The sequence below is a fragment of the Chiloscyllium plagiosum genome, unplaced genomic scaffold, assembly GCF_037043375.1.
Source record: "Chiloscyllium plagiosum isolate Xiang-an unplaced genomic scaffold, Cpla_swu_hap1 HiC_scaffold_4, whole genome shotgun sequence".
NCBI lineage: Eukaryota > Metazoa > Chordata > Chondrichthyes > Orectolobiformes > Hemiscylliidae > Chiloscyllium > Chiloscyllium plagiosum.
Window position 1 is genome coordinate 109,660,209 of NW_028270142.1, and position 26,363 is coordinate 109,686,571.

At 41.2% G+C, this 26,363-nt stretch overlaps 1 protein-coding gene across 1 annotated transcript in view; it reads left to right on the top strand.

The window, feature by feature from the left end:
- Positions 1-286: 286 nt before the first annotated feature.
- Positions 287-26,363, top strand: part of LOC122548958 (D-serine dehydratase) — a 61,628-nt gene continuing 35,551 nt past the window's right edge. Inside the window, exons 1-4 of the mRNA XM_043687978.2 lie at positions 287-420; positions 8,005-8,211; positions 14,103-14,383; positions 23,596-23,776. Of these exons, the coding sequence (XP_043543913.1) occupies positions 8,063-8,211; positions 14,103-14,383; positions 23,596-23,776 (611 nt within the window). The 5' untranslated portion in view covers positions 287-420; positions 8,005-8,062. The remainder of the gene's footprint in view (positions 421-8,004; positions 8,212-14,102; positions 14,384-23,595; positions 23,777-26,363) is intronic.

Below are 26,363 nucleotides of genomic sequence, written 5' to 3' on the forward strand. Positions count from 1 at the left end.
TTTGTTGGATTTGGTGTGCATTTTGTCATTACCTTACCTGGTAATGAGACAGGGCACCCACCTATAGGTGTATAAATAAATGGCGGATTCAGATATTTGTCTCGGACTGAAATTATTAAAGTGAGTGAGCTTTTGTTTCTCACAGTTACATGAAGATCCACAGCAGGAACTCACAGCACAACCCCAAGTAGATGTCAACCTCAAACCTGCAGCACAACAATTAGTTATTCCAGAAGCAATGCCGCTTGGAGTTTAACTGTTCATTTGTTGTTATTTGTGGAATCCAGCTGTCATCTCATTTCTTTAAATTCAGCCTTTTTTCATTTTTATGCAATTTGTGGATGATCCCTTCAACTGTTGAACATTGACCCTGAATGAAGCCGCACTTTCAGCAAACTCTAACAGGAAAGAAGTGAAAAGGTAATTCACCAAGAAAATTGGTTTCGTAAAAATAACACCTAACCTTTTTTTAAAGATGGTTGCATGTCTTTTGGATGTGTAAGACTATATTTGATGAAATGTTTCTGTTTGTGTCCTAATCCTCACTGAGATATGATTTGCATAGTGATCACATACTGAACCAAGTGTCAACCATGCATGGTTTAAATCTGATAGAGATCATTAATCATGGGAAACATCAGAGCTGACTCAGATCCTGTCTTCATATGGGTATGATTTTGCAAGGATCACTGGTGAACAATGCAAATGCCTTATGTCTTGCGGGCTTATTTACAGAGAGAGAATGGGGTTGAGAAACGTATCAACTATGATTGAATGGCAGAATAGACTCAATGGGCTGAATAGCCTAATTTTTGCATCTTTGTCTTATGGTCTTATGGTCTAATTGGATTTAAGCTTAAGACATAAGATTGAGAATGTATTGACTAAAACATCCGGGTTCAATTCCCGCCTCAGGCGGCTGTGTGTGTGGAGTTTGCACATTCTCCCCGTGTCTGCGTGGGTTTCCTTTGTGTGCTCCGGTTTCCTCCCACAATCCAAAAAAAATGTGCAGGTTAGGTGAATTGGCCATGCTAAATTTCCCGTAGTGTTAGGTGAAGGGGTAAATGTAGGGGAATGGGTCTGGGTGGGTTGCGCTTCAGTGGGTCGGTGTGGACTTGTTGGGCTGAAGGGCTTGTTTCCACACTGTAAGTAATCTAATCTAATCCTCCAACAGTTCCCTTCACATATATATCCCAGACAATTAAGCAATTAACATCAGGGGATCCAAGATGGCGGCGAGCTGAAAGGTCTGCCTTGCTGTGCTCTGCACCCCAACCCAGGTGCAGTGGTGTTTTTACCCACCCCCACTTAAGTTTTTTGTCAGAAAAAAATAGTTGTTAAACACTTATCGAACTGTTTAAATCTTGTTTTGGTAAGCAAGAATGACTAAAGGGAAACATTCGACTAAGTCCCAACACATGGGATACATTTGCCAACAGCATTGGGCATGCCGGTGACTACGACTGCGATGGAATCAGCTACCCAACAGACCATGGAGATGATCTAGGTGCCGATCGAGGAGTGTCGTACTTGGCTGGAGCCGATCTCGACCATGCTGCACAAGCACGAGCAGGAGCTTGTGCTTGGAAAGTGAATGGAAGAGGTTGAGCGGCGGACTGCAATGTCGGAGACCGTGATCGAGTTCTCAACGGAGTGGATCCAGGCCCTCGAGAAACAGGTCTGAACCTTAATCGAACAGGTCGACGACCTCGAAAACAGAGGTAGGAGAAAGAATATCCATGTCATTGGGCTGCCGGAGGGAGTGGAATGCGAGCAGCCAGCAAGCTTTTTTGAAGACTGACTGCTGCGATTTCTTGGTTGGGAGGCCAAGGCAGGCAGTGTGAACATCGACAGAACTCACTGGGTTTGTTGTGCACAGGTCCAGTTTGGACCAGCACCCCCACTCAGTCTTGGTGTGATTCCAGTGCTACAGGGACAAGCAGAGAGTTATGGAAGCTTCCAGAATGGTGGGGAAGGATCCACAGGCCTTGATTTACAAGGGATCCAGGATGATGTGCTTCCAGGACTTTTCTGCGGCCATGATCCGTAAAAGGAAGTCATTTGATGAGGTTAAGAGAAAACTGAGGGACCTTGGTATTCAATATTCTGTAAGGTACCCAGCGGTGCTTCGTTTTACTCATGAGGGCACTGTAAAATCATTTGATTCCTCAGAAAAAGCGAAAATTTTTCTGGAGACTTTAAATTAGAATGGATGGACTATAGGATATGCACAGTAATGCTTTTTTTCCTTGGCTTTCTGTACTCCTATCTTTTCCTTAAAGAAAACGTTATTGGAGTATTTTTTCCCGATGTTAATTGGTGTTCAGGTATAGTTGAGGATGGGCAGAGTGTTCATCCTTTTTTAAATGTATTTGTTTGCATTACCACTTTTTTTCTCTCTTTCTTTTGCTTGGGTTTGGGGTGCGGCTCAAGTTGGAAGGAGAAATGGAGGTGTATGTGGCAGGTGTAAGTGCTCCTGTGGGCAGGGGCTAGAATCTCCCATCAAGTACCTTTCATGATTGGTACTTGGTTTAGTTTTTTAGTGTTTTTGTAGATGTAGTATTGTAGTTATAGTGTAGATGTAGATGTTAGGTATTGTAGTTATAGTGCGTGCAGTTTTTGGACTGTTTTTATTTATGCTCAGCGTTTTCTAAGTCGAATTCTTCCTTTTGGGAGTCCAAAGTTTGTTGTCGGGGGTCATGGCTAACTGTGTTATTAAATAATGGACTTGGAACATTAAGGGAGTCACTTGCCGGTCAAGAGAAAAAAGGTACTGTCGAATCTTAAAAAGGAGAAGATGGATATTGCCCGATTGCAGGCGACTCACCTTGATGATAAGAAATTTGAAGTCACAGCAGGGTGGGTTTGATCGGGTGTTTTCCTCGTCCATTTTCCCCTTAAATTTTTGATTGATGCATTTTCCAAATTGATGGCCCTTGGGTCATGGCATATCATTATGTGTGTGTGTGTGGAGGGGGGGGGTGGGGGGGGGGGGGGGGGATTTTTAACTGCCTTATGGGCCCTATGGCGGATGGAATGCCCAAAGGCCCCCAAAACTGTCTCCACAATCTAAGCAGCTACTTGATTTCTGTGTGGAACTGGGGCTGGTCGATGTTTGGAGACAGCTCCACCCTATAGGTAGGGACTTTACATTTTTTTTCTAATCTGCATAAGCGTCGTACAAGGATTGATCTTTTCCTAACCTCAGTTATTTTTTTGGATTTGGTGATACCCTGCGCAATTGGGAATATTGCCACCTCCAATCATGCAGCAGTATATTTAGTGGTTGAGATTAAGGACAATGTAACAGGTTCACGGCACTGGCAAATGGATCCCTTTATTCTCAACGTCAGTAAGCTCGTTGAGTGTTTCTCTAACAAGTTTAAAGCATTCTTGGCCATCAGTTCAAATACGGCTAGTAACCCATCTGTTCCCTGGGAGACTGCTCAGGTTTATGCTAGAGGGATAATTATTTCTTATTCTGCCAGTTGGAAGTGGCAGAAGGGAGAGCAGCAGCGTCTGCTGAGGCATGACTGAAGGCAGCCGAGTTGGCATATTTTAAGAGGCCATCGGTGGTTAAGTTGCAGCAGGTCACAGCTCTTCGGTCAACCTTTAATTCCATGCTTCCCCAGACAGCAAGGAAGAAACTTTTCTTTGAGGAGCAAAGGTTGTTTGAACATGGTGATAGGGCAAATATTTGGCATATCTGGCTCTGAAAAAAGAATGCTCAACAATCTATTGCCTCAATTAGGAAAGGGACTGGGATTCTCACTTGTGATTCTAAAAAGATCAGTGCTGTACTTCAGAGGTTTTACTCTGAAGTATACCAGTCAGAACACTGTGGAATAGATGGGAAAAGATGGAGTTCTTTTTTAAGAACCTAAATCTTCCAGGCGGGACCTCCAAACAGGCACCTCTCCTTAATGCCCCTTTAACAGTGCAAGAGATACAGGAGGCGGTGAAGCACCTTCAAAGTAGAAAGGCACCCAGCCCTGATGGTCTTCCTAGTGAATTTTACAAAGAATTTATAAATATATTGTCAGGGCCGATGTTGGACATGTACAACTACTCGTACAGTCATGATTGCCTCCCGCCACCCTTGAGAGAGGCTAGTATCTCTCTCATTCTTAAGAAAGGGAAGAGCCTGGAGGACTGTGCTTCTTGTAGAGCCATCTTGCTTTTAAATTCTGATTTTAAAATTCTGTCCAAGACTCTTGCATTAAGGCTGGAATGGTGTTGCCTTCCATTGTCCAAGGGGACCAGACTGGTTTTGTAAAGGGCCGCAGATCCTTCAACAATGTTAGGAGGTTACTCAATATGATTCAAGCGTGTCAGCAGCAATTGGTTCAGGGATAAGTGATTTCTATAATTTCTGTAGATGCAGAAAAGGCATTTGATTGGGTGGAGTGGCCATATCTTTTTTATACCCTGGAACGGTTTGGTCTCGGTGAAGTCTTTACCAGGTGGGTAAGGATCCTTCATAGTGATGCTCTGGCGGCGGTTCTCACCAATGGTGTAAGATCTAGTAATTTTAATACTTGTAGGGGCAGTCGGCAAGGTTGTCCCCTATCACCTCTACATTTTACGCTGGTGATTGAGCCGCTGGCAGAGGCTATTTGTAGGGATCCTAACATAGCCGCCCCAGAAGTGGGATCAAAGGCACATAAGATTACATTATTTGCAGATTTTGTTCTTATTTTTCTTTTGAACCCAGCAGTTTTTGTGCCTCTTTTTGGGGTTACAAGATTAATTTTTCAAAATTGGAGGCTATGTCTACGGTGGGGGTGGGGTGGGAGTGGATCTTAGGGGAATACCAGACGTCGAGGGTGAGTCACGGTTTCCCTTTCAGTGGTCACAGGGAGGTCTCTCTACCTAGGCCTTTTAGTTACTCCCAGCTTCGATCAGCTATTTAAGGCTAATTTTGTCCACTTGTTTGACAAGATTAAACAAGATCTTCAAAGATGGGAGGCCCTTCAATATCTTGGTTAGGTCGAGTAGCTCTTATTGAAATGTATGTCCTTCCTTGTTTGCTAAACCCTATGCAGATGCTTCCATTGGTTTTTCCCAGAGACTTAATGGTTGGTTTAGCTCTTTTATCTGGCACCATAGGTGACCCTTTATTAAGCTCGTGAAATTGCAATTACCCCAAGGACTGGGAGGAGTTGACCTCCTGGATATTAAAAGATATCAATTAAGCTCCCTTTTATCTTTTGTAAGTGACTGGGTTTGTGAGGACCCGGTAGCAATATGGTTGGATATTGAGGTCTCCCAGGTAAAGTGTCCTCTTCTTAGCTTATTATCTCTAGACAAAATGAAGACAGTTGTGGAAACTTAGTGTAATCCAATAATTATTAATACTGTCAAAGTGTGGAGGGCAATGTGGCAGAGTGAGTAATACATCTAAAACATCTTTTCTTACCCCTACTATTGGTATGCTGGGTTCCCAGCCAGGGACAATGGACCCTGGGTTTAAACTCTGGGCAGCTAGGGGAGTTTCTTGTTTGGATGATTTATTTGAGGGGAAAGTAATGATGTCTTTTGACCAAATAATCCTTAAGAATGGATTATCTAGCAGATACCTATTTCGTTTTTTCCAGATTAGAGATTTTATCCAAAAAGAAGCTGTACTTTTGACTGACTTCTACAGATCTGATGTAGAGAATAGGGTGCTTCATGCCAAGAGCACTCTTAGTGAGTACTCTTTATTATCTGTTGGGGGTGGTCCCTCGGATGATATTGAATGACTACATGAGTTGAGATCTCTTCTGAGGCATGGGAGAATATTTGTGAGAATGCGAAAAAGATTTACATTTCTAATAGGACCCATGCCATGCAATTGAAGAGTCTTCATAGGGTCCATTTGGCCTTAGATTGTCTCTCAAAATTTAAGATATCCTCAATGTGTCCCAAGTGTAAAATAAATATGGATACTCTCACTCACTGCCTGGGGTCCTGCCACAGGCTTTGTACGTATTGGAATGCTGTGGGAGGAGTAATAGAGAGGGTCTTGTGGACCAACGTTAAGATGGACCCGCTCTGTCTTCTCCTGGACCTGCCCAATTTAGCTTCTTTAGATACACATGGAGAAGGAAAGACATTTTGACGTGCTGGGTGTCTGAAAACCTCTCGTGCCTGTCTGATTGGCGCAAGCCTATCATGGAACATATTCCCCTGGACTTTCTCACAAATATGGTGCACCAAAAAATCCGAAGGCATGGTAGCCCTTTTTGGCTTACCTTGAAGCAGATTTTTCTGACATTTTAATTTGGGCCTTTGTATAGCCATGATGGTTTGGTTTTGTGAACTTGGTGTCACAAGAGGAAGAACTTCAAACAAATGCAGGTGTAATATTTAATGCTGTCAAAGGTCAGGAGCTATTGTTTCGTGGCACTGAGCTGTGTTATTTGTTTATTACTTTGACTGATTTGTTTATCTTGGCCATGAGTATAGTTTTGTTCTGTTTGTGTTGTTGTTCTTTTGTTTTACATAGAGTAGTGTGGTTGTTGGTTGTTATAATTCTGTAGTTTTGTAATTTTATAAAAAATAAATCTTTACAATAAAAATATTTTATAAAAACAATTAATATCCACTTATTTCTCTCTTAACTTTAATAATTTGCTAAAGTAATAGACCACACTCTTCTTATAATAAAACCTTTGGTGACATAGAGATTACCTTCAAACAAACTAATAAAAAAGAAGAGGAAACTTTTTATTTTCATCTTCCATGTCTTAGATTGCATGCACTTTCGTAAAATCTATTTTCCATATAATAGTATCATTAACAAGTGTTTTAATAATACAATGAATCTTTCAAATTGCCCAGTCTTTCTTTTGACAAAAACTAGAATATTTAATTAGAAAGAATTCTAACAAAAATTGAACATTGTTCTTGAAACTTCCTGCAACAGCACTTTCAAGATCATCCAGATATTTTGGATAAAATACTTCTGTAAAACAATGAGAATTGGTGACTAGTGTCAACAACTTTACATTAAATATGTCTTTTTTTCATATATATTTTCTGTTTACTAGCATGTCTGGTTGGATTCCAACTCCTTAACTCAGATACAAAGTTCCTTGACCTGCAAACTTATTAAAGATAAATTTGCTTTGAATCAGTTTAGTATCCAGCCTTCTACATGCTACAGCAACAGCACATTACTCATCAATATTGTATTTTGTTTAATTTATTATCTGATTAATCTCATATCCCTGCTTTTTACACTTGAAGAATCCTCTGATCTTTATGTTATCAATTTTTTAATTAGAAGCTGGAAGGTTTAGGCAAAAGTGATCAAACACCACATACTCTTCCTTCACTTACCTCCTTGAAGCACTCAACTGTGACATTCTATTATAAGTTGCCTCCAGACATGCTAAGTCACACCAAGTTGGCTACTTATATATATTCAACATAAATGGCCAATCAGAGTCACTTAATGAGGATCCAGTTTCAGCTGGTTCTTTATTCAACTGCCCTTTCATTGGAACCGTTGAGAAAATTAAAACCCTGTCTAAGAGTGGCAACTACAGAATTTAAATTGTAGCCTTCAGTTCAATGGCAACTACAAACTATGAACTACTTTTGTACAAAGTAAAAATTCAGACTTTTTAACCTAGGACTGAGTGCATGCATTGTTGAATAAGACTGACTTTCCTAAGTGAATGGTTCCAGATATTTCAGTTATGAAGAAAGTTTGGAGATGCGATTGTTTTCCTTGGAGAGAAGAATGCTAAGAGGAGACTTGAAACAAGTGTTCAAAATCACTGAGAGGCCTGGACAGAGTAGATAGGCAGAAACTGTTCCTGCTCAAAAGTGGTTTGAGAATAAGAGAGCAACGTTTCAAAATGTTTTGTGAAAGTGGCAAATGTGCGTTAAGAAAAAAGTATTTTTCATACATGGAGTAGTTAGGGTTTGGAATAGACCAAACTCCAATCTGCGGAGAGAGAAACTTAACGTTACATGAACTTTATTTTCCTCTTCCTTCCAATGACACCCTAGGTCTAGGTGCTGCCTGAATGACTAACCCAAGACTGGGCTTTCATCTCACAAGTTCGCCATGGCTTCTGTAGCATCAGTTCAGCAACTCTTGACCCCTGCATTCACCGTTGATATCCAGAAAGTTGAAAATAATGCAAAACGAATGATTGAGCGATGTCAGGCCCTGGGAGTTCGTCTCCGACCACACATGAAGACTCATAAAACTGTGTAAGTGGCTCAGATTTCTTCTTTAATTTTCTCTTCTGCTCTTGCAAGTGTTGTTCATGAGTTGCTGAGGCTGTTCAATTGTGTATTCCACTGTTGAGCCAAGTATTACACACACATACATACATTCAAATATGCTTGGAGACATGCTTACCTGTGGGCACACATAGGCATACACAAACACATGCATTCATACATGTTTGCATGCACACACACACAGGGACATGCATACAGATGAGCACATATGCAACCACATACATACAGAAATGCACCAGTGATGGTGCTATTGGAAAATTTCTATCTCACAAGTCACCCTGGTTTAGCACAGTATGAAGTACAAATTGGAGAAATTCCGATAAGAATTGAATTTGGAGAAATTTCTAGATAGGTTATTCCAACATACATTCACACAGCACAGTGAAGTACAGGTAGACAAACATGTAACTGACAGCCAGCAACATAAGGGGTATTTATTTGAGGCAAAGAAAGGGGAACCACAGAAATTGACCTGACCAACATGTATAATGTACTTGTCATTTACGTGGATAAAGATGAATGTTAATCTAGGCATTATGAAGCAGGAATTAGTCTATAGGGTTGTAAATGGCAGATTGGAAAGATTTTCATTGTAAGGCATTGAATAATTAGGATAGACCATTTTCCCTTCTAAGAACCAACCGGGTATGTTGCCTACCAGCTACTAGGGTAAAGGATGGAAAGGAACTTGAAAAAGGTGAAATAACCATTGTTATAATTCATCTTGGAACCAATTACATAGGGATAAACCGTTCCACCTAATGGAGTTTCATAAGCATGCACTAATTTAAAATCAGGAACTTGAGTAAGATAATCTCAGGATTGCTACTCAAACATCATGAGAATTGCCATAATCGCGAGTTGCCTTGTTATTTGAATGTGTCCATCATCTCTGTGAGTCCTCTCCTGATTGGCCACCTTCAGACTCTTGGCCGTTCAAACCAAGGAGGATTCAGCCACCTCTGAAAAGATGACCTTCAGCATGTCAGAGCCATTGACCCACAGATGACCCTGGGGTTGCCTGATTAAATCTTCAAGGCCATCAGGCTCCACTGCTAAGCAAGTTTCCTCCATCCAAGCTGCAGAATCTAGGACAAGACTGAGGCACACTGAGAGAAAGAGTCCCTTTTGGATACTTTGGTGGCACAGGTGACATTGCTTATAAAGTATCATGTTTCTATAAATGTGAATGGTTTTGTAGTGTATCCATTTGTTTGAGACTCTGTGAAATCCTGAATGTAACAGTGCCAACCTGATGCCTAACTTCATTCACTTGGCATGAAGGAAGGGGCCAGCAATGTCCAGGGCAGGGAGTGTGTACAGCACACAGGGACACAATGCAATAAGAATCACCAGAAATTAGGGGGCTCCGATGTCTGTATCCAGAACAGTGCATGGATATGTGCATCTCGCATCACTGGGTCCTACACCCCTCTCACTCATGGTTCGAGATACTCTGCCCACTCCAGGTGTGGTCACTTTCAGTTCATTTCCTACTGCAGTTTGTGCATTTCTGTTATCATTGAAGATGATAGTGAGTAAATTTTAGACAGTGCTTTCCAGCCTCTGCCTCTAAGTACCCAAAGAGGCCTCATACATCCAGTTCCCCTTCCCGATAGCTCTCCCATGAACTCCCTCAGCTTTGCATCCAGCCAGTCCATAAAAGTCTGCACCTACTCACTTTACCCTCCCCAACTCCTGATAACCCACATCACTGGGTGGCAATGCCAGAAATGATCAGATACTAATACCTGTGACCCCCACTGCCGCTCCTTGAAGCCAGAATGCTGTTGACCATTTACCATCCCACTTCCCACATTAACTCATTCCTATCCATGCTTTATTAAATCCCCCTTTACAAATACTGTTGCCCCCCCTTTTATAATTATTATTCCCCCACCACCCCCTTAACCCTTATTCACCAGAAATAAATTCCCAAGTCTCCTTCCCATGGCAGCTAGTAATTGGTAACCACAGCCCCTCTCAGTTTCTGTGAATGGTTCCAATGGACTGACCGTGGTCCACACTGTTAAGTGACCTTGAGTCTTGGACCCCTGACTGGTGGCTGCTTATCTCCCCGATCGTGTTAGCCCTAATCCCCTTGGATTGGCCACGTTGGAGCCACACGATCCACTCCAAGACTCCAGAGACATGGACCCCCTGACCAATAGCACCCTGACCTGACCATGGCCAATCCCTTAGACTGGTGTGAGAGGCTCCTGCTGTCGTACTATGCCAACACTTCCGACTAACAGGTGCCTCCGTGGACTTCTGTGCGGACTACATCCCTCAGAGTTTGAGACATGGCTGCTTGCTTGCTGCATGTACAGTGAAGGTCACTGGCACATGGTGCAGGTGTGAGATTAGTGTTGCGCGGTGCTATGCAGCAAAATGTATGCCCCTTATTCACCAATAAGGTTGTGTGATTACGTTAATAGGTAAGGCAAGGCAGAGAAGCAGTGAGGATCCAGGTAGCACTAAGGGAGCAAGTGAGCAGCCCTGAGATACATTCTAGTCCAATGTCTGAGCCTGGTGCCTGTCCTGCATATAAATGTCCTTGCTGCAGCATTTTAGGTGTGTCCTGAAATGCAGGTTTCAACTTCCTGCGTATCTTCAAGCAGATTGGAAAGGGGCCATGAGGATCCGGAAGGTTTGGTAATCATTAGATGTCAATGTTCGTGGATGAGCGATGCATTCAGCAGGTGCCCATGAATCGTGTCCTGAGATGCTGTTATGTGTGATCGACATAGAGACTCTTTGCAGCCAGCGGTGAGCTGACATTGCCAGATAACATCCATCTTGAGATTTCTTGGCATCTAGTTTGCTCATGGCAGATTTTTGGCGAGATAAGATTTTAATCAGGTAAGATGTGCAGTTAATAAGATTATAAACAAGAAATGTTGCCTTAATAGGCAACACGCTGCTGCCTAGCAATAATCTCACCTGGAACTTATTTAGAAAATGCAGCAAGTTGCTCCTGACCCCAAGCTAGGCCTTGATAGACTTCTTACAAAATTCTGCCACATTTCTCGCCATAGCCCACATTGTTCAGCTCCCTATCAACATTCACCTTTTATCTGCAGGAATAGTAAAGAGATAAAAGAAACCTTAACAAAAAGCATAATAAAAAAGAGGGTGTTGAAAACTCTCTTCTGCTTCTATGGCATCTTTATAGTTTTGATAATGGGAGGCTGAAGCTTCTTCATTGCCATGAATTGCACGTGAATACTTAGTTTCGAAATGATCAAAAGTCACCCTTAAGAAAGGCTGTGATTAGAAGCTTTTCTGCTGGTTATAGAAGGCAGCAACATTAACAAAACCTGCTGGATGGGATAAACAGCAGTTCTCTCTCAACACCCTTTTTTCAAACTTGGATTCTATCTCTATTACAAGTTTGAATACATCAAAGTGACAGAGAATTTAAAAATATAAGGTACTTCAAATGCCAGGCCACCTTTTTGAGAAAACGTCTGATTGTGTTTAGAGAATTTGCCTTCAAAAGGACAACCAGCTTACATCTGTCACAACACCACTGGGCTTTCTGAGAACTAAAGGAACATTGGAACATACAATTCTTATACTTTTTTCAACTTCATTTCCCTACACTGTAACTTGTTCTGTTTGCTTTTGTGCTTGAGTGTGTGTATGTTGCAGGATTTGGCATAGGCTTCAACAATTGACAATGATTCCATGTTTTAAATAAGTGAGTGTGTTTAAAATAATAAAACAGATTCCTTACTCGCTAGCTCAAGCACTGTGAATTACTTTGTAGCTTTACGTGTGGTGAAGTACAGATTGAATTGAAGGTAGCTCAACTTTTTTAAAAAAATCAAGTTTTGTTATACCAACCTCTGGAGTTAAAATAGAGGCATTTATTCACCTTTCTGGATTTGGTCACAGCACAAAAAGAAGTGATTAAAAATAAAGAAATTACATTGCTGATCCAGTAATCCAGCAAACACATTATAGTACATAACAGCAGAAAACAGTTAACCAAATAAAAATTCTGTAAAAGAATTTACATAGTCTAAGAAACTAAATAATTGCGTTAGAAACACAAATTCAGCTTCGATTCATGCTAGATAATGATTGTGAACTAATACTCCAAGTTATTAAATCTTTAGAAAGATTAGGTCAAATGGGAAATCAGCAGGAATATAGACCAAAGGAACAATTACTGTGATAAAAGGGATTTGAAGGAGAGGGTGACCAGGCCATGCAAACACTGGAATTGAGTTTACAAACAGCAAAGAATAAATATGACTCTAGCATGCATAGTCTACAGCTTTCCTGATATTAGTCATTAAGTGTGAGGGAGGAGCGTTGTACAAATATGGAGATTATGAAAGTCTGCAGCAAAAGCAGTTTAGATGTGGCAGTATTTTTCTTTTTCATATAACTTAAAAGAAACAGAGTAGCTCAAATAGGACAGGTACCAAGATTCTTTGAGCTTTTTTTTTATCTCAGCCTGCCCGGGGAATGGCAGAATGGGCAAGGGGTGTGGGGACTGATTTAAATGGTGACCTGTGGAAACTGTTGCATAGCTCCAGGGTTCCCACTATTTAAACCCCTGGACCTCTGTTTGACACAGGAATACCCGATAATTAAAATGTGAATCATGCATCCTGATGATGTGCTGGGGCTATAATGTAATTTTTATTGAAAATCATAGGAGTTGTATTGGGGCAAAGTCAGTGACAGAACCAGAGTTTGCTAAGAGCAGAAGAGACGAAGTAAGAATTTAAATTGATCTTTCCTCAGGGGCCTGGAGAAACTGGAATGTTTCATTTGGATCTACCTACAGAGAATTTTTGGGCATTCCCTACACTTTCCTTGTCTGTGTTTTCCAGCACCAACACTCCCTCAGCCCCTTTCTTCCCAGCATTAACTTCATGCTGGTGACCATTCCTTTGGGATTTAACATCCTGGGGCTTTCGGCCCAGTTCCTGCTCCAGCCATAATCCAAGATTTAAATTAGCTTTCAAATTGAAATAACCCAGGCCTTTGGCTAAATTCACTACGGGGACCCTCTGTTCCACTCTGCATTTCACCCGTGTGCAATATACTCTGAGATAAAATCCATGAAAATAGATTCAGGATGAACTTAGAAATAAAGCGACTGAAAAAATCTAGTTACATTTCTTCTTGAGAAGTTCACTGACATAGTAACAGAGAAGTGTCAATGAATCTTGCCAATAGGGATTATAGCAAGATCTACGCACAACAAATTATCATTCACTACCCCAACTTCCTCTAGTGTCTCTGGTTTGAACTCCTCAAATTCCTCCCTAAGGGCATTGTGGAGAAAGTGAGGTCTGCAGATGCTGGAGATCAGAGATGGAAATGTGTTGCTGGAAAAGCGCAGCAGGTCAGGCAGCATCTAGGGAACAGGAGAATCGACGTTTCGGGCATTAGTCCTTCTTAAGGGCATTGTGGGTCAACCTACGGCATATGGATTGCAGTGGTTTAAGAAGGCAGCTCACCACCAAAAACTTCTCAAGTGCAACTAGGGATGGGTAATAAATTCTGGCCCAGCCCCCCACATTCTGAAAATAAATTCTTAAAAATTAATAGATGTGACCAAGAAACAAGAGTAGGCCATTCAGCCCTTTGTGACTACTCCCCCTTTCAGTAAGATCATAATCTAATTTTAACCTCAATTCTACATTCCTGTATGCCCGCAATAATCTTTAATCTTGCAAACATGAAAACACATAGATTTGCAGGTGACCTCGCGACGTGTGCTGAATTGGTTGAGAAATTGGAGTCAGAGTGTTAGAATAAAGGGATTGGAAGGAGGTACTTGCACTGAATTACTCTTGCTGCTGAGCTTGTGCCTTTTCTTTTCTCAATTTCAGGGAATGTGCGGATATTATGACGGGGGGGTCTCGAAGGTGCATCGTTGTCTCCACACTGGCTGAAGCACGTTTCTACACTGACCACGGCTTTGATGATATCCTGTATGCTTATCCGCTTCCTTTTGACAAAGTGGACATCTGTGCTGAGCTGGCAGAACGCCTGGAGATGTTCCATGTGTTGATTGACAATGAACTAGCCCTGGCAGAGCTCAAAAAGAGGCGACTGAAAAATGGGAAGTCATGGCTGGTCTGGCAGAAGATAGACTGCAACAATAGAAGAGGTAAGCTAATGTGGAATATTGCATGCACTGGGAAAGAAAATAAGAAAGAAACTGATATTCTATAGCAACTTTTGTAATCCAAGTGTTTCATAGTCAACTGAGTCAATTAAGTGAGGTTGGTTGAGGGATAAATGTTTGCCAGGACACTGGGAGAACACTCCTCCTCATCTTCAAATATGCCATGGGATCTTTTACGTACAAATGACATTAATAGCTTGGCCTCTCTCTATCCCTACAGTATCTGCAACCCTACAATTCTCTGATATTACCCTTATATATTATTGTACAATATACAATCTGGACTCCTGAGCATCTCCAATTTTAAACACTCAACCATTGATGAAAGAATATTGGGGATATGCAAGAAGGGAGAGTTGAGGATAGAATCAGGTCAGCTATGATCTTATTTAATGGCAGAGCCAGCTCAGAGGTCTGAGTGACCCACTATTGTTCCTTGTTCGTGTGTTCATGTTGCCTACAACTGCTAATACTCTAGGATTTGGAGTTACTGTTCTGAAAAACTCTGTCTCTCTTACTTTCTTTTCACCTTTAATACAATACTCCTTGAAATCTGTTGCTTTGACTAAAGGAGAGTCAGGGTACTAGAAAGGTGAATTTTCATGTGGAATAAGGATACTAGATCAATGAAGTTCCAAGAGGAAAATTAAGGCATTGTGGTAGTAAGCCTCGGTTCCATGGTAGTGCTTTAATCTCCACATCAGAAACTAGTGTGTTCACCCTCACTCCAGAGACTTGAATATATAATTCAGTGTCATACTTCATTGCAGTCCTGCAATGGGCTTTTGCATGAGACATTAGACTGAAGACCAGTTTCTCCATTTAGGTGGGTCTAAGATTCTGTGGCATATTTAAAGAAAGTTGCCTTGACCTACATCTGTCCCTCAGGCAACATCAATCAGATTATTATCACATTGTTTACGGGGCATATGGTATACAGATAGGCTGTTGCATTTCCCTACAGACTGTGAGGTGCTGTTCTTCGAGCTTCTGCTGAGGCTCACTGGAACACGGTAGCAAGCCTTTTCCCTCCACAACAATGATAGGGACCTCACATCCTCACCAGCCTCCACATCCAAAGGATCATAAACCATCATTTCTTTCACCTCTAGTGGAATGCCATGCACAGACACATATTCCCCTCCCCTACTTTGTCAGCATTCCTCCTAGATTATTCCTTCTACTCCTCCTTCATTCCCAACAGCTTCCTAAGTAAATCCAGACTGCTGGGAGGGGCCTCTCGGTTCCACGATCGGTCAAATAAACACTAGCAGCTCGGTCTGTTTCAATAATTTATTATGACGCTGGGCTTGGTTATCCAGCAACACAAGGGTTAAGCACCTCTGTGTATTCTGGAAAAGCTGCTGCAATTTGCTTAAAACACAGACAACTTTTATAGGTCTCTTAACAAACAGAACAACCTTAATTGCAAAATTAATTCAATAAAGTGAAGTAAAGTGACCAGTAGACATATAAATTAAGCCAATGATATTTCCTGGGAGCTCACTTGTTTTGCATGCCCCAACTCTGAGACACCTGGTTTCCAAGGTCAATTTAGGATACTTTAATAATGTCATATCTTACTTAGTTAATTCATACTATGAACATCATCCCCATGGTGGTACCTTCCCCTGCAATTGCAAGTGTTAAACCTGCCCATTTACCCTTCTCACAATCCAGATATACCTCGCAGATGAAGCAGCAATTTACCTACACTTCATTCAATCCAGTCTATTGTAGTCGCTGCTCAGAACGAGGTGTCCTCTGCACTGGGGAAGTAAAACGCCAAATGAGTGACCGCTTTGCAGAACATCTACATTCTGTATGTAAAAATGAAACCATGCTTACAGTTGCCTTCTACTTCAATACAGCATTGTGCTCCGAGACCAACATTTCTGTCACAAGCCTGCTGCAGTGCTCCAATGAAGGTCAACACATACTTGAAGAATAGCATCTCATTTTCCATTTGGGGACCTTGCAGCTTCTAGGACTCAACATCGAGTTCAATAACTGTCACAATACAGATTTTATGTCCAACATGAACATAACTAATTTCAAAATTATCTATATATTATTCTACAGTTCTTTTTAAATATACTTTTGTAACTCAGCTTAGCTTGATGTCTTAGGAGGGTAATTCATTTGTTTGCACAGCTTGGGCAGGTATGCATTGATTTTCCAGGGTAAACAGCATTGTGAATGGGAAAAAATTGCTCTCCTTATTTTGTGCAGGAAAAGTTTCCGATTTTAAAATGTGTTTTTTTTTAAACGTACACCTTATAATTGTCAGACCTCTTTCAAAGAGTTTTTAGCAGTTTTTCGCGCAGCACAGTATGAGAGATTCACAGCTGGTTCTCAAAATTAAAGTTCATGGGATAAAAGCAGCAGTAGCATCATAGATGCAGAATTAACTGAGATATCGAAAATGCTTGGGATTAAAGACTGTTTTTGGGTTAGAGGGAGTTGTACAGTGAAGTTGTTCAAGGGTCCATAATTATGTCTGCTGTTTCGATATATATTAATCACTTAGAATTGTTGGCAGAATTGAAGACACAATTTTTAAATATGCCAATGACTATATATAGAAGTACAGTAAACATAGAAGTAATAATAGACTTCAAGACGTAATACATTTTGGTTGGGAAAATGAAAAGGGACAACCATATGGAATATGCTACAGTGTTAAAGGCAATGCAGGACAGAGAACTGGTGTTGTCTGTGTTCAAATTTCTGAAGTGGCTGGGTTAAATTAACAGAGATTCATGAAGCAAATGGGATTTATGTGCTTGATATATAGAGGCAAGAATATAAAATCCAGACAGTTAAATTTGTAAAACACAAGTTTGGCCTCAGCTGGGATAGAAGGTCAGTTCTGGGCAGTATGCTTTAGGAAGGATATGAAAACTTTAAAGGAGGTAAAGAGCAGATTTACAAGAGTTGTTCCAGGAATGAGGGGTTACAGTAATGTGGATTAACCAGAAAAGTTGGACTTGTTGTCCTTAGAGCAGAAAATGATAAAGCAGATGATGGAGGTGTTTCAAGTGTGATCTCGAAGTGACTACCACCAATGGTCATACCCTAACCCATCATGTGGTATTGCATTTTGGTATTACATTTACGGACAATTAAAAGTAGGGCCTTTGGTAATGTTGTAAAACAGAGAAACCTAGGGGTTCAGATACATAATTCTTTGAAATTTGCATCACAGGTAAACAGGTTGGTTAAAAAAGTGGTTAGCACACTTGCCTTCATGTTCAGAGCTTTGACTATAGGCGTTGAGATGTTATGTTGAGGTTGTACAGGACATTGGTGAGGCATCATCTGGAGTACTGCGTCCAGTTCCGATTGCCCCGTTATAGGAAGAATATCATTAAGCTGGACAGGGTTCAGAAGAGCTTTACAGGATGTTGCTGGGAATGGAAGATTTAAGGTAAATGGAGAGGCTGGATAGGCTGGGACTTCCTTCACTAAGTGTGGAAGGTTGAGGGATGATCTTAGAGAGGTTTGTAAAATCATGAGGAATATAGGTAAGGTGAATGGCAGGTGTCTTTTCTCTAGGATGAGGGATTTCAAGACTAAGGGACATATTTTTAAGGTGAGAGGAGAAAGACTTAAAAGCGACACAAGGGGACAATATTTTTACGCAGGGAGTGGTCTGCTTGTGGAATGAAGTTCCAGAGTAAGTGGTGGTTGTGGGTGCATTACAACATTTAAAAGACATTTAGATGTACATGAAAAGACATGTACATGAATAAAAATGTTTGGAGGGATATAGGCCTAGCACAGGCAGGTGGGACTGGTTTAATTTTGGATTATGGTTGGCATGGACTGGTTGGATCAAAAGGTCTATTTTCATGCTGTATGACTCTATGACTATGACTCAATAACCTTAGAGCCCTGATTTCATCCTTGTATGTGTTTTGCCCGATCTCACACCCTGGTCCTGCCATGATATGGGTTTCTTTAAGTCAGCCAACCTATTCTCTCCTACTGTCAGCTCTCATTGTCACTTATTCAGCTTCTCTTCTGTCCTGGCTTACTATCAATAATCCCCTCGTCTGCCTAGTCCTTTAATATCTCTGTCGCTGGGTTCCATCTCCATCTATCCACTCCTCTCTCACTCCACCCCCAGCCCAACCTCATCTTCAGCATAAATACCAACCTTTTCCTAGCTACCATCAGTTGGCCCTGTTTTCTGTGTACAGATACTGCCAGACCTGCTGTGTTTAAAAAGCAATTTCTGTTTTTGTTGTAAATAGTGTCTGCTGATGATATTTATCAGTATTTTGAATCAAACTGTTTAGACAACTTGTAACACATTTGCAGCATAGATGAGACCTGAACCTGGACCTACTGGACACATTTGTAGGGTCAAAGTGGGTATTGATATGAGCTAATCATGGAAGGATTTTGCTGTGATCAAATTTTTGACCCGCACTGGCGTCTGAAATTAGGTCAGCTTCCAGTGAGATTCCATGGTACAGCCACTAGATGCCAGTACAGCCTTTGGAAGTGGCATATTCTCCTGCAGTGTTGGTTAACAGGGTTGTGTATGAATTGATGCAAAACAAAACTCCGGATTCCTACATTTTTGTGGGATAGAGTATTCCCAGAAAACAGATGCAGATGAGAAAGACCTAGAGGCCCATCCAGAAAGGAATTTAGAGCTTCTACTGTGAAAGCTGCTTTGTTAAATTACGCTGTCATCTATACACTCTAGGTGATGATCGGTATTCATAGGTTCCCTTTTTTGTACAGAGAAAAATAAATGTCCTGAGACACTTCACAGGAATGAGGTAAAGTAAAGACACTGAACCAAAGGTTCGATTCAGAGGAGTGATCAAGATATCAGTCAATGAAGTTTTAAGGACAGTCACAAAGGAGGAAAGGGAGGTTGAACAAGATATATTAATGGCATGAAAGATTTGTTTAGATAATTATGTCTTTAAAGGTCTCAAAGTGCTTTACAGATAACTAATGCTTTTAAAACATAAATAGGAAAAGTACTGCCTTTGCAAAAGTCTCACAAACATTTTTACTGATGTTGATAATTATTGACTCAGTGGTGAGGAGAGGTCTTCTGCCCTTCCTCAAAATGGTGCCAATGGATCTTTTGCATCATCCTAAGACAGCAGACAAGATCTCCTCTTAATCTTAAGTACGGCCCTATACAGATTTCATAACAATGTAAGAAATAGGATCACAAATAGGCCATTCAGCCCTTCAAGGCTGCTCTGCTGTTCTATAAGAACATGTGCCCCAGGGCTCAACTCCTCTTTCAGGCACGGCCTTAACTCCTCGGTATTTCAAAAATCTATTTTTCTCCTCTGTAAATACTTAGTGATCTGTCTTCCAAAATTGCAGCCAGATTGTGGATGTTTTCAATGGATGTGGACTCAAAATCATTTCATAGCAAATGAATGAACGTTTAATGATGATTCAGCAAGACCTTCTTCCTTCAGATCCTGCTTTCAGATGGTGTGACATCCTCACTGATGATGCACTGTATCTATTAACCACTTAAGCAGCACCATCAACCTCCCAGTCTTTGACTCTACCCATAGATTATTTATATCATAAACTTTTTACATGTTTATTCTATTTCTACTTCCCTATTGGCTGAAGTCACTGTTGGGCTCTCTGAGTCAGAGGGAAAGACATTGCAGTGGCTTGACTAATCTGACTGACAATCTGCTCATTGCTCTTGGAGAGGATAGTTATTCATGCATCCAGTGCAGGAGAATGTGAACAGTTCACTAAGGTGGTTATGGTGTCTTCCCATTCACAAACATGGTCAATCCAGGTCTGTAAAGGCCGCTTGCTGATAGTCACTAAAGCCACCTGAGAATGTGGTGGTCTGCACTGGTCCAGGCCCATATCAATCTTTTGTCCCCTTACACTCTCGTGATCCTCCTTCTGTCTGACCTTATTTAAATCAGCCTGTATGATAACCTTTATGGGTGACACGGTGGCACAGTGGTTAGCACTGCTGCCTCACAGCGCCAGAGGCTCGGGTTAAATTCCTGCCTCAGGCAACTGTCTGTGTGGAGTTTGCACATTCTCTCCATGTCTGCGTGTGTTTCCTCCGGCTGCTCCGGTTTCCTACCACAGTCCAAAAATGTGCAGGTGAATTGGCCATGCTAAATTACTCATAGTGTTAGGTGAAGGGGTAAATGTAGGGGAATGGGTCTGGGTGGGTTGCTTGTTGGAGGAGTTGGTGTGGACTTGTTGGGCCGAAGGGCCTGTTTCCACACTGTAAGTAATCTAATCTAATAACTGGTTGGAGAGTATACAGGAACCTTAGAAGCCGAGTGTGTAACGCCCTGTCCATTAGGAGTTCTGAAGGAGTTATACTGATGTGAAAATGAGGACTGGTAACTTAGCAAGGCCAAGTCAATATTGTAATTTTCCTTCGACAATGCCTTGACAGTACAGAACCCCTATTCAGACTCACCGTTGACTTGTGGATATTGAGGTGAACTGGTGACGAGCACAAAACCGTAAGATTGTTTGAAGCGGTAGTTAGTGATGAATACACCAAAAGATGTAGGAGCAGAAATAAGCCATTCAGCCCATCATATCTGCACTGCCATTCAGTGAGATCATGGCAGATCTGATAATCCTCAAATCCACTTCCCTGCCATTTCCCCATAACCCTTGGTACCCTTCTGAATTAAAAGTCTGTCTATCTCAGCCTTGAACCTTCCTAACAACACATCCCCTACAGCCCTCTGCTGCAAAGAATTCCATAAATTCACAATGCATGGAGAGAAAAAAATGTTCTGTCCTAACTGGGTAACCCCTCATTATAGGATTATGCCCTCTGGTTCTGGTCTCTCCCACAAGGGAAAACAATAATTCTGCATCTACCCTGTTAAAGGATCTTGCATTTTTCAATAAGGTCACCTCTCATTCTTCTAAACTCCAAAGAGAACTGGTCCAACCTACTCAACTTCTCCTCATAATGAAATCCCTCCATGCCTGAATACAACCTAGTGCATGTTGTTCGGGCTGCCACAAATGCCAGTATATCTTTCCTTAGATAAGAGAGGCAGCACTGTTCACAGTATTCCGAATGCAATCAGACTAGTGTATTATATAGTTTTAGAAAGATCCCCCCAGTTTGGTACTCCATTCCTGTTACCTGTTGAACTTGGATGCTAGATTTTTGTGATTTATAGACAAGAATTCCCAAATCCTTCTGTGCTGTAGCTTTCTGCATTCTTTCTCCATTTAAATGATATCCAACTTATCTATGCTAGAGTGCATAACCTCACACTTTCCCACATTATATTCCTTCTCACCTATTTTTATGTCATCAGCCATCTTCGCTGTACTGCATTCAGTTTCCTCATCTAAAACATGAATATTCATTGTAAATAATTATTGCTCCAGCACTGATCCCAGAGGTACTCCAGTGATTACAGATTGCCATGGTGAAAAAGTCCCCCTTATTCCAAGTCTCTGTCTTCTACTACTTAGCTAATCCTCTATCAATGCTAGTATACTGCCTCCAATGCCAAGGAGTCTTATTATGCAGTTTAACATGTGGTACTTTATTAAATGTCTTCCGGAAATTCAAATATATTACATCCATGACATCCCCTTAATCTATCCTGCTTGTTACATCCTCAAAGATTTGAAAAGATTTGTCAAATATTATTTTATTTTCATGAAATCAAGCTGACCCTGCTCGATTACATGATGTATTCCTGCTTTGCTATTACATCCTTTATAATAGACTCTAACATGTTCTCAAACACAGATATTAAGCACACTAGCATGTAGTTAGCTGTCTTTTGTTGCCTTCCCTTTTTGAATAAGCAATTTTCCAATCCCCGGGACCTTATCCAAATTTAAGAATTCCTGGAATATTACTACTCATGCAGCAATTGTCACTGTCACTGTCACTTCTTTTAATGTCTGAGGATGCATTAGGTCCAGACCCATATAAATCTTTTGCCCCAATAGTTTCCCTAGTACTGTTAGTGATAGTTATGATATTTATAGAGTAATTTTAAAGGCTGTGAGGTTACCCATCAATCCTCCAGGCAATGCATTCCAGATTCTCACCATGCTCTGGGTGAAAATAATTTTCCTTAAATACCCTCCAAACCTCTTGCCTTTCACTGTAAAAGTATGCCCTCACCCCCCACTTCATTATTTGTTCCCTCTCTCTTTTCTGCTACCTGATTATTTAGTAATTTTTGAATGGTATTAGTGCCTTCTACTGAGATGACTGGGGAAAAGTATTTATTCAACTCCTTTAACACTTCCAGGATCACATTATTATTTCTCCAGCCTCATTCCCCAAGGGACTTTGGCCTCACTCTTAAATTTTGTCTTTATATAAAGAAACTTTCTCGCGGTTGATTCTGATATTGTTTAGAAGTTTACCCTCAAAGTTTATTTTCTCACTGTTTATTATATTTTTGGTCATCTTTTGTAGATTCTTAAAACTTTCCCAATCCTCTGACTTACCACTAACATTTGCAATATTTTTCTGCAATTTGATGATATCCTTAACTTCCCTGGTTAACCATGATTGACTTCTTCCTCACTGATTTGTAATGAGCCATGAACTATTTTCTTAAACAATTACCATAATTTCTCAGTCATCTTTACTGCTAAATTCCTTGCCCAATCATTGAAATCCAAGGGGATTGTGTGAGAGATGCAAGGGACTGCCAAGGATGTCTGATCTGAGCTGGTCTATTGAAATAAAACTATAAGTGAGGCTGACAGTGGAAATATGGAGTGGGTTCAGGTTTGGATTCAAATCTGAAGGTCCTGAGTTCAATCCTCAGAGAAGGCAAGTTTGTGGCTTTTAGGGTGACACAGTGGCTCAGTGGTTAGCATTGCTGTCTCACAGCGCCAGGGACCTGGGTTTGATTCCAGTCTCAGGTGATTGTGTGGAGTTTGCACGTTCACTCAGTGTGTGCGTGGGTTTCCTCCCACAATCACAAAGATGTGCAGGTTAGGTGAATTAGCCATGCTAAATTGCACATAGCATGCAGGGATGTGTAGGCTAGCTTCATTGGTAAAGGGTCTGGGTGTGTTATTCTTCAGAGGGTTGGCATGGACTTGTTGGGCCAAAGGGCCTGTTTCCATGCTGTAGAGATTCTAATTAAGGTTGTTGTGTTTGTGAAGTGCTGGAGGTCTACAATTTTAATGAAGTTTCTTCCTGTTTACAGTTGGGGTGCGACCTGAGGATCCAGCAGCAATGATATTGGCAAAATCCATTGCAGAATGTGAAGGTGTGGAGCTTGCAGGGGTATATGCACATTGTGGGAATTCCTACCATGCAACCGGATTGGAGGAGATTCAAGCAGTAGCCCAGGAAACCACCACTGCCACCCTGGACTTTGTGCAGAAGTATGAGCATTTTAGTTTCAAAATCATTTAATCTTTCATTTCTTCCGGGGATTTCAGAGGGAGGAAAGCAGCAGACAATGTTGGTTAACCCAAGATGCCAACGGTGGCTGAGACTGCAATCTTAGCTCAAAAGCCGGGATGTCCAGCCCAGAGACTTGAGAAAATTCAGGCTGTCAGTGCAATACTGAGGGAGTGCTGCATTGTGAGAGGAGCCATCTTTAAGATGCAATATATTATCCAAGGCCCCAACTACTTTTTCTTTAAATACAAAAAGATGTCACATGTCATAGTTTCGCACAAATACAGGGGAGTTATCCCTGACATCTTGGCCTGTTAATCCCTTAGTCAATACCAGTAAAAACAGATTATTTGGTCATGATCATGTTGCTGTTTGTTGAATCTTGCTGTGCTCAAATAGGCTGCTGTGTTTCCTTAATTACCACGGTAACTACAAAAGTACTTCATTAAGTGCTTTGGGACATCTAAAATTGTGAAAGGCATTATGTCGATGTCTGTGCAAGCTTTCTGCATCTGTGAGTCATTTAAAAACCACAGTTGGAATCCACAGTCTTATAATTCTCCTGTATCCCTGAAACAAATCAAAATTGGCATAGGATTTTTATCCACTGGTGATGCAACCCTTTCCAGACCTCAGGGGCCAGGAAGCTGAAGCAGGACTAATCAGTGAATTGGGGTAAAAGTAAAAAACAGGACTGGGTTTCAGGGGTTACATTTCCAGAGCCCAGTTCCACTGTTGTTGTATGCACGATTTTAAATCAACTTTCTCTGTTCATTGAACCAGTTACTTGGGCACTGGGCAGCTTGCAGCATCTCATTTAAACAGTCATTATGTCATATGCAAGTCTAGGTAATGTGTACCAGCAGGCAATTGGACTGGCTCTCATCCGATGTTCACCAGCACCGAGCGGTTACAATTACTATTATAATGACAATTAAAATTACAATATAACATTTAAAATGTATCTGGATGGGTACATGAATAGGAAGGGTTTAGAAGGATATGAGGCAAATACTGGCAAATGGGACTAGGTTAACTTAGGATATTTCATTGGCATGGACAAGTTGAATGAAGGATCTGTTTCCATGCTGTTCAACTCCATGACTCTGAGTACAGGTAGACAACACTTTATCCGAAATCCTGAAATCCAAAACGCTCAAGTCCGAAGGTATTTTTATGAAGTTGTTTTCTCATTGGCGGGCAAACAGTTAATGCATGCGTGTCACTCTGATGCGATGTGTGGGGGCATGGCCGAGCACTGGCAGGCCTCAATTTTATTTCCGGGCCCATTTTACTCAGAGTAGGTCTATTCTTTGGAAAGATTTTTTAAAACATCACCATCAAACTGCCACTTATTCTGAAATTCGAAAAATTCTGAATTCGGAAAACCAGCTGGTCCCGAGCATTTCGGGTAAAGGATTGTACACCTGTAAACTTAAGGACACAACAATAGCATAAAATTACAAAGAGATATTGATAGATTGGGTGAATTGCCAAACTATCCAGATGGAGTTCAATGTAAACCAGTGTGAGATGATTCATTTTGGACCTAAAATGATAGATCAGGGTACTTTCTAGATGGTGTGAAGTTAAATACAATAGGTATCCAAAGAGACTTGGGGGGTTCAGGTGCATTATTCTTTAAAATGCCACAAACAAGTGCAAAAATAAGCAGGAAAGCTGATGGAATACTGGTTTTTATATCTAAAGGACTGGAGTATAAGGATTAAGAAGTTATGATGCAGTTATACAAAAATCTGGTTAGACGCCTTGGAGTACTGTGAGGGATCTGGCAATGCTCCTTGAGAAGGATATACTGGCTTTGGAGCGAGTATACGTAGGTTTACAAGAATGGTATCTAGGTTTTGGGGGTTAAGTTATGAGGGAACATGATACAAATCAAATGTGTTTTCACTAGAATTTAGAAGGTTAAAGAGTGATCTGATCGAAGTTGTCAAGGTATTAAAAGGAAAAGACAGCGTGGATGATAAGCTATTTCCATTGGTTGGGGATTCTAGAATTAGGGGCCAGACTGTTCAGGAGAGATGTTAGGAAGCACTTCTACACACAAAGGGTGGTAAATAATTTTTTGTAAAGCAAAGGTATTAAGCAATATGGGCCAAAAACAAGTATATAGAATTTGGCCACAAATCACCCATGATCTCATTGAATGAAGGAACAGGATCAACAGGCAGAATGCCCAACTCCCATTCCTATCAATTGGAATGCAAGTGGAATTGAGAGGGAGAAAGGAGATAAAAGGTGGCCTGTGAGCAACGTAGGTCATGGTGAGAAATTTGGGAAAATCAGGTCAGATGTTCAGTGAGGTTCTTACCATAGAACAGAATACCATAGAATCCCTACAGTATGGCCCAAGACCCCACCCACCCTCTGACGAGTATGCCACCCAGACTCATTCCCCTACCTTGTAATCCTACATTTCCCTTGACTCATGCACCTAACACTATGGGCAATTCAGCATGGCCGATTCACCTAACCTGCACATCTTTGGACTGTTGGAGGAAACTGGAGTACCCGGAGGAAACCCATTCAGACACAGGGAAAATG